Here is an 8931-nt window from a genome sequence, read left to right as displayed (position 1 = left end):
GTTCAATATGGGCAAGAAAATATATGTAATAATTTCCTGTTCTTCTTATATCTCTCAGATATAGGACAGACACTTTACTTACTTTTGATTTATTTTTCAACTATGTGTTTGTCCATGTATGAATCTGTGAATCAATGCATTTCTATGGGCTAATAGCAGTAAAGCCAAATTCAATGTTTGATAAAATAATTTTTTTAAATCGATAAAAAGATACCTAAAGGGGTCATAAAATTCTAAATCAAATAGCTAAATGATCATTGGTATGACCATCTTAAAACAATTCCATATGTTAGCTTAGTGGAACGTTTTTTGTAATTACTCTAAGTGGGGCCCGGATTCTATCATTCTAATCAGATTGAAATCATATCCTAAGCTCCACAATGAGTAATTTGGTGTTCAAACATTTCATTTTAGAAATGATATAATTGTTTGACTAATTGGTTTCTATTCTTAGAATAGAGTGAAAAGTCACAGCTGGTCTAAAGCTTTTAATTCAAGGCCACATAATGAAAGTGCTTGTGACACCCACACCCACATTTGCTGAAAATAAGATACACAAAAGTATGTAGACACCTTTCAAATTAGTGGATTCGGCTATTTCAGCCACACCTGTTGCTGACAGGTGTAAAAAATCAAGCACACAGCCATGCAATCTCCATAGATAAACATTGACAGTAGAATAGCCTTACTGAAGAGCTCAGTGACTTTCAACGTGGCACCGTCATAGGATGCCACCTTTCCAACAAGTCAGTTTGTAAAATGTCTGCCCTGCTAGAGCTGCTCCGGTCAACTGTAAGTGTTGTTATTGTGAAGTGGAAACGTCTAGGCGCAACAACGGCTCAGCCGCGAAGTGGTAGTGTTACGTGGAGTGGTACAGGGGAACCCAAGAGCAGACTCAGACGTGGAGACTGGGATGAAGTAACCAAGGTATTTAATGGAACACAGGAGGAAGATGGAGTGCAGGTCAGGGGAAGCTCGGGCGGGTTGCTGGAAACCAGGTGCAGAGGCCGAGGCTGGAGCGAGAGGGGTTGAGACAGGGAAAGCAGGTCTGGAGGGGAATCCAATGGAGTAATAGAGTGGGGAATCCAGGACAGAGTAGCAGGATGACGAGACGTGGGGCTGGAGACAGGGACCAGAGTCAGAGCGGGCAGAACTGTTGCGGAGAGGAAAACAGCGTTTAGAGGTCAGGAGATGGGTTGTTTTTGTACTTTTGAGAGTTTGTGACAATGTTTGTGTGTATGCTTGTGCATGTGTCTGAATGTGAGGGTTTGTAAAAGGTTTGCATGTAGATATATGTGTTAAAAGAGATGTGAATAATGTGGTGGGTGCATGGGCGCTGCGGTGAGGGTGTGAAATGGCCACTGCACCATGGCCTCATTTAGACTCCTTGTTCTCCCATTGCCTTTAGCGCCTTGTTCAACTTCTGGTTCACAATGTTTCTTTCTGTCCATTTCACTATGGAAGAAGAAATAAAATGAGGAAGAATGAAAACAGGGTTTGAGTATAAGTGGATGTAGCAAGGATAGAGCTAGTTGTCATTTCATTGGTAGTAGTAATCAAATAAGTGGTGTTTATTATTAGCTTATTAGCTTATTATCAAGCTATTATCTAGCTTTTGATCAAAGCATATTATGAATAATGTAACACTATTTGTATTCATAGTACTACTAGGAGTGGTAGTAGTAGTGGTAGTAATAGTTGCTGATATAGCAATAAGTGGCATTAGCAGCAGGTCACCCACCCATGTCATCAGTCCTGCGGCCATACCAACGCTGGGCGTCTGTAGGAGGGGCGGACAAGGGGTGACCGATGTAGGAGTATTTTATCAGGGACTTCCACACCAGAGGAGCTCCTGGGAAGAATAGAATAGTTACATGGACAGGAAAAGAACATGACCATTAGACAGAGGAACAGTACTCCTTGACTGTATATGTCACTGCCTGTGCTGATAATTCACTTCTCATACTGAATCAGGGATGCCCAACAATGACCTGGTGCAACACTGACCTGGAAAGATGTTGGTGTGCAGACAGTGTCCCAGGCTGTGGTAGGAGCAATGGGGAGGGACAAAGGCTGACTCTTTGTCAGTATAGTGAGGCAGCACGAGAGGAGGAACCTCCGGGCATGCTAAAACTCTCACCTCCAACACACACACTCACAGACACACACAGTTGCAAAAACAAAAATATAAGTCTCCAGCTTCAGCGATTTTATTTTTAATTTTATTTATAAAAAAAAAAGTAAAAACTGTGTGCATAGGTTATGGTGGAATACCACGTTTTGGGATATAAACTGAATTATACCATCCCTCTCCAACACTACTGACCTGCGGCTTGTCTCCAACTGTTGTCTCCGGCTGGCCAGTGAAGGTCATTGCCTTGACTAACAAACAAAAGGCGACGAGGATTCTAGGTCATGTAAGGAGAGAACAGAACTAAAGAATGCACTGCCTGACCACAAGTATTCTTGTTGTTGGTAGAGTCCTGAATGTTTCCCATGTCAACATTCACTGTCCAGTGTTCCATCAAAAGATGCAGCATTATAAGCTCCTTCATAATAAATCTAATGATGCACAAACATTTGGGCAACCATGAGCCATAACAAATCAACATATGCTAATGTTTAAATAGAGATAACACTTTCCTCGATTTATAGTAACTGTATTGGCTTTCAATGGGACTATTAGGCACTGAAAAGGTTAGTGTGAACCTAACAGAGAATTATACGGTGCTGCCCTCCCGCGAATAAGATTACTTTTGCAGTTGACAAGTGCGTCTACTTTCAAAATCGCTAATTTTCAGAAACACTGGGACGCTGAAGGTCTAGGCCTATTTATTATTTTACACAAGTGTCCGCATCAGCGTTCAAATTAAATATTATTTTTCAAATATAATCTTACCCTCATTAGGACATAGCCTAAACCAAACCTCAAGCTGTACCAAACCGGAAAAATGTGACAACCTTATTTTCCTGACATGAATTCGTTGTAGCTGGGTCAGTTGGGCTACAATAACCATCGTTGGCACGTTTAATTATCACATGTAAGGTGCATTGCATAGAATGTCCGTACGTGAGAAATTACATTTGGTATTATTTTGTGGGAAAAGTACAACCTAAATATACTTGCATCTGTGCTTCGATTCAGAGCCTCAGTCACTGTGTATTTTTACCATCCTGTGGCTAATCTTACCTCAAATTATTTTTTTCTCAACCCCACGCATCGTCCAATCAGCGTGAAGAGTAACACATTAACTGGATAATGATATCATAGTTATCCTAGAAGGTAGTCGCGCGAAGGGGGCTCTGATACAGTGTAGAGCGCATTACCTGACATTTGAACTCCATATTCAGAGCTAAAGATCATTCAGTTATCCAATATAACGCCACCACAGGAAAATAAAGTTTATACCTTAATCCCCCATAAAAGGTCAAACTACCCTACTAAATACTCATACGTGTACATTTACCACACACAGAGAATTACAAATTCAACTATCAGCAAAGAAAGTAAAAGGAGAAAGGACACCGTTTAGTATTTTCCATTCAATTAACTTTATTTCACAATTCTTACATTATGTGTTTATTACTTTTAATACCACACACACAAATATCAACTTGCTAAAACAATAGAAAAGAACATAAGATCCATATGGACCTACATATTTATATTATGTACATACACTCAAGTCTTTGGAGGTAAACCTCTTCAGCTCTCTATGCAGCACACTCTCAGCTCTGACATCCATCTTATTAAAGGGGCATCCCAATAAAAATCTACAATTAAATTCAATGTGACCAGACATTCAGAAAAATAAGGCTCACTTAACTTACGGGGGTAATTTATTTAAGTACAGATTCAGTTACAAAATGATGTATCAGACACTGCAATTTGAAATGATTTGTTATTAAACCTTATGACTATTTGATAAGACTAAATATAAGGCAAAGTAGCATCCTGATTTATAGATCACAAATCCAAATGCAATCTTATTAAATTATAAGAAAGTGTTTTAAACATGTTTTAGAAGTGAAATAGGCAACAACAAAAAATGTGGACAAATGATTTTTTTGTTTTGTTTTAAAATGGCTCTCATGTAGGCTACATGATACTTTTCTCATGTAAAGAAGAACATTTCAAATTGTAGATTGATCATTGGATTGGTCCTCTAAGTGCTGCTTGCTGTTCAGTACCCAGGTGTTGTATCAGGCTTCTCAGGTAGATATTCAGCTGAGCTTTATGTGGGGGCAAACTTCTTGGCCTGCGCCCTCACCCTCTTCTCATAGTCCATTCTGTTCTGACTAAAAGAGGCAACAAAGGGGGATTAATCCACTATGAAATTCAGTATCACCCAACTAGGCTATTATTTTCAGTTTAGCGAAGTGAGATTGTGTATGTTTGCAAGTGTCTTAAACCACACTAAGAGCCCCTTTACCTGTATCAATTATACAGTAGAACATTCAAAAATATAAAAAAGTATCTCTCAACTGAAACTTACCAGTAAATTGTGTAGGCTTCTGCTTGTGCTGGGTCTTGGATGTTGGGTTCATTGAGAAGCTCTTGGATACCCAACAGGATCTGTGAACACAAAACAGATTAAGTCAGCTTTTAGAATGGATTGAAATACAAAACAATGCAGATCAGAAAACAATCACTCGACCAGAGAGTACCATGCTTTGATCCACAAAAAAAATACAGTAATTTGATACCCGTTGAGCCAATGTCGTGCATTCCTCCAAACCGGTGAAAGCACTGATGCCTCTCCCACTCTTTATGTGTGTGTGTGTGTGTGTGTGTGTTTGTGTGCCTGTTTGATGGTGATGGCTGGCCTCCAGTCCTTCTCCTCCTCCAGAATGGAAAGACACACCGTGCCAGATGGGTAGACATTGGGGTGGAAAATGGGTGGCTCAAACTTGCCTGAGAGGATATAGAATAGATGATTAAAAAGCATTTCTGTTGACTTCCTTATCATCGATATAAAAAATGACTAGGAACAAAACACTGCACATCAGGGGTGTTAAAATGTTAATTAAATTGGAATTGTTAAAGTTAAGAAAAAATCCTTAACCGTTTTGTTTTTCACAAAATTAAAATCAAAGTGCAGTAATCACAAAACGACCAATTATAGGTCCTGATCGTCCTCATATAGAGGATTAAAGAAATATTATAGAACTACCTAATGCAACAATGGTGTAACAATTTACGCTACTTTATTAACCGGAGCTATAATCAATGACTGTATATACAGTATGAGAGTTGCAGCTCAAGCAGGCAGAGGCGAGGGGCCATGCGATGTGAGTGACAAGGGGAACAGGAAGGGGAGAGAGATAGCAACCAAGTCAACTCGCGCTGGTAAACTAACTTATTGCTAGTCATTTATCATCTGATTACATAGTACCCATCTTGAGCTAACGTTAGCTTGGCTAATTAAGACTATATAACTGTGCTTTCTCCTCTTCAACTTAAGAAGCAGCCTACCTGCTGGCTCTTGGTGCTGTAGCCTGCTCTTCTCATTTAACTTTAGTTCTGTCATTTTAATTTCATCTTAATTGATTAGCCTAGATATCTTCTAATAACTTGCCACGTGGAGGCTCTAGCTCTATTACTAAGCCTAATGCTGGTTTGATGACTTGTGAATGGTCGATAACAACAAGCTGCAGGTTTACTCACATTTTGGCGGCGAGGAAGGATAGTCATCTTTGAACAGCATTCGGAGTTTGTATTGGCCTCCCTCCCACAGCGTCTTAGAGAATTGAAGAACATAGTTATTACATCCATTAATTGTTCCAGCTCACGAGGGAGTGCTTACACACTATATAAAATAGTTTTAAATGAGAACACATCAGTTTGCATTTGTACTTGTGTTGGCCATTTTTTTATGTTACTATAAGAAACACTATGATATCTGTTTACTCATTCTGACAGACTGGTAGTGGATGTTGGATCTTGTTAGAATAAAAACGACAGAAAGTAAAAGTTGACATACCCCCTTCTTCCCTGGAATGGCACATTCCCAGTTCATGAGATTCATAGTGCCATCAGGATTTTTGGTAGGCACAGCGACAAAACCCTGAGAGAGGGAGGGAATAAGGTTTGAGGAACAAGCTTGCCTTCTACAAATCATCAGAACAACTTTATTATTTTCATTGTTTGTATGGTAGCTCCTCACAAATGGGTGGTCTTTCCTCCATGCTTTGCGCTCCTGTGACAGTCTGCTAAGAGCGATACCAGACATGTCTACTCATTAACACAGTCCTGTGGGAAGACATAAAAACACTTAATTAACATGGCTAGATAGCAAAACCACTAGAGAACAAGGATATGTAGCTAACTAACATTTTTATTAGAAATGTCCATGATATACTATAGTTGGATTAAGGGTTGGGGAGTAACTGATAACATGTAATCAGTTACATGTAAAATGATTACAAAAAACCCTCACTGTAATCAGCTACATTACAAGCCAAAAATATTGTAATCAGATTAGAGATATTTTTAAAAACTAGATGGATTACTTTTCAAGTTTATTCCACCTGAACGAGTCTGACCACAAGTCAGAGACCACTATGATGACACACCAAATGTGTTTGATGGATACTTTGTCTTCTAATATCTCTTAAGGGGAGCGTAATCCAAAAGAAACAAAGTAATCAGATTACATCACTGAGTCTGGGTAATCCAAAAGTTACATTACTGATTACAATTTGGGACAGGAAACTATTGCCCTGCCCAGCAGTGGTTAAGAGCCTTGGAACAGCCTAGTGGTTAAGAGCCTTGGAACAGTAACCAAAAGGTTGCTGGTTCTAATCCCTGAGCCGACTAGGTGAAAAATATTTTGACGTGCTGCCCTTGAGCAAGGCACTTAACACCAATTTCTTGTGTAAATCGCTCTGGATAAGAGTGTCTGAAAATGACAAAAATCTAAGTGTAAAATGTTGACTTGCCATATTACTCATGAAAAATTCTTATGACATGAAGTTAACTTGAAAGCTAATTAACCTCTTCACTAGCTAGCTATGAAGATTTAACCTCATTAATTTTGGATAGCAATGATGTGGATGGTGCATTGGTCATATACCACAAACCCCCGAGGTGCCTTATTGCTATTATAAACTGGTTACCAACGTAATTAGACCACTAAATAGTAATTTGTCATACCTATTGTATACAGTCTGATATATCACGTCTTTCAGCCAATCAACATTCAGGGCTTGAACCACCCAGCTTATAACTACATTTATACAATGGCATTGTTGAATACTCGTTTCTGATTGGTTTGAATGTTATTCTAGAGCGTGCAATATTTCCCTAAATTGCATGGTAGAATTAAATGGCTATTTGAGTTAACTTTTGAAATCAAAAGTCGAATTGAAAACATTATTGGCATTGTTGAATTCGATTTTCATATTAGCAAGCTAGGACTAATGGTTAGGTTAGCTAAACTACAAATCGGTGATTACCAAGGCAACTACTGTAGTTATGTAGTAGATTTGCTATCTACTTCAGTGGTGTTGAACACATTTCTACCTGCGAATGAACACATTTCTAGCAGCTAATGTGTTAATTTATAGCCATGGTATAAAAGGGTTTCAACTAGGTGCTCTATGTGTTTTCTGGAAAATAATGCAACTCAGTGGAAGGTTACTTCCATTCCGCAACAAACATTCCAAGTTGTTCATTATTTTCCATAGTACACATAACGTTAGCCCCTAGTGATTATCCCTTACATATGGCTCTGGTTATTGATATTGCCCGTAGCTAGCTGGCTAGCTACCCAGCTAGCAGTCTAATTAGTAACAAATCATCAAACTAGCCAACCAACATACATCCACCCACCTGTAAGCCTAGTTAGCTAATACATTGAAGTTCGTGTACAGGTCATTGGTTACTAGTAGTTGCTTACCTTATAATTCAATTGATACTGGCTAGATGGCGTTCGCTTGTTGGTGTTTGTCAACGCTAACGTTAGCTAGCTAAAAACAATGAGCTGGGTCGCCTATTTTTTTTTACTATCAAAACTAGCTAAAGCTGCTTAGTAATGACGATACTTTCGTGCTAATAATTCGACCAAGTTAGTTCTCCTGACATATATCAACTGATTGAGAGATTTCCTTATCTGTTACCGCATATCTGAATACCTGAACGACAGCATTCAGCTAGTTTGCTCGCTGAAGTCAAGAAAGAGGACCTAAATTTGTTTATCTCGACATAACCGACAGGCACTTCGCAGGGCACCTTTCATGGTCTTTCTTTTCGGCCATCTTTGGTGTGGCGTCGTGTTTGGCTTCATCTGGTGTTCGACTATTTTTTTGGGATATATTATATATCGAAGCTTTTTATCAATTAAAGATCACTTTGAGTCAAAATGCAAGCCGAGGTCTACAGCGCAGATAAAAAAACGAATAAACATTACTTAAACGTAAGCCAATGCAACGTTAACCAATTAAAAACAGTTCTGTAGCAATGAGGTTTGTGCAGTAGGCTATATGCCTAATACATTATCACAGCGTATTGGCTATACTTGAATTGCCCTGCCAATGTTGTTCTTATCAGACCGTTTAGGTATATGATCACACTGGTAATTGATCATTTGTTGTATTACATGTGAGGCACTAAGTGCCTAAGTGAGCATAACAATTGGCTTTTTTTTCTGGACTGATGGCCTGCAAGGAGGGAGCAACGGTGAGGCTGCCTCATCCGATTCACCATCCCTCCGCCCCCCTGCTGAGAAAAGGCGACATTCTTCCAGCTGATGGCGAAACACAAGTCACATTTTGCCTCATATTTTGCCTCATTCACCAATTAATGTTGTTACTCCGATGACGAGAGAAAGTTAAATATTCCTAGATATTAAAAAATACACTTTATAGGACACATCACCGCACTCTATACTCTTCTGTAAACTGGTAATCTCTGTATACCCGTCGCAAGAC

General features: G+C 39.1%; 1 protein-coding gene and 1 long non-coding RNA gene across 3 annotated transcripts; both read right to left on the bottom strand.

The window, feature by feature from the left end:
- Positions 1–970: 970 nt before the first annotated feature.
- LOC115196360 (uncharacterized) lies at positions 971–2356 on the bottom strand. 2 transcript variants are annotated; one of them, XR_003878844.1, is made up of 5 exons: positions 2327–2356; positions 2008–2154; positions 1742–1852; positions 1368–1455; positions 971–1153 (listed from the first exon to the last, which is right to left on the bottom strand). It is a non-coding gene; the product is annotated as an uncharacterized LOC115196360 (long non-coding RNA). The 2 variants fall into 2 exon arrangements; XR_003878839.1 differs by lacking the exon at positions 2327–2356 and having other exon boundaries at positions 2008–2187.
- A 1172-nt stretch (positions 2357–3528) lies between these two features.
- Positions 3529–8202, bottom strand: LOC115196352 (SUMO-conjugating enzyme UBC9). The gene is made up of 7 exons (XM_029757119.1): positions 7902–8202; positions 6168–6253; positions 5985–6068; positions 5669–5741; positions 4806–4915; positions 4497–4576; positions 3529–4299 (listed from the first exon to the last, which is right to left on the bottom strand). The coding sequence occupies exons 2-7, from the start codon at positions 6231–6233 to the stop codon at positions 4236–4238; spliced, it is 477 nt and encodes a 158-aa protein (XP_029612979.1). The 5' UTR covers positions 6234–6253; positions 7902–8202; the 3' UTR covers positions 3529–4235.
- Positions 8203–8931: the final 729 nt, after the last annotated feature.

This window comes from Salmo trutta, chromosome 1 (assembly GCF_901001165.1).
Source record: "Salmo trutta chromosome 1, fSalTru1.1, whole genome shotgun sequence".
Classification (NCBI taxonomy): domain Eukaryota; kingdom Metazoa; phylum Chordata; class Actinopteri; order Salmoniformes; family Salmonidae; genus Salmo; species Salmo trutta.
The sequence above is the reverse complement of the archived record's forward strand: the minus strand, read 5'-3'. Positions and strand labels throughout refer to the sequence as shown.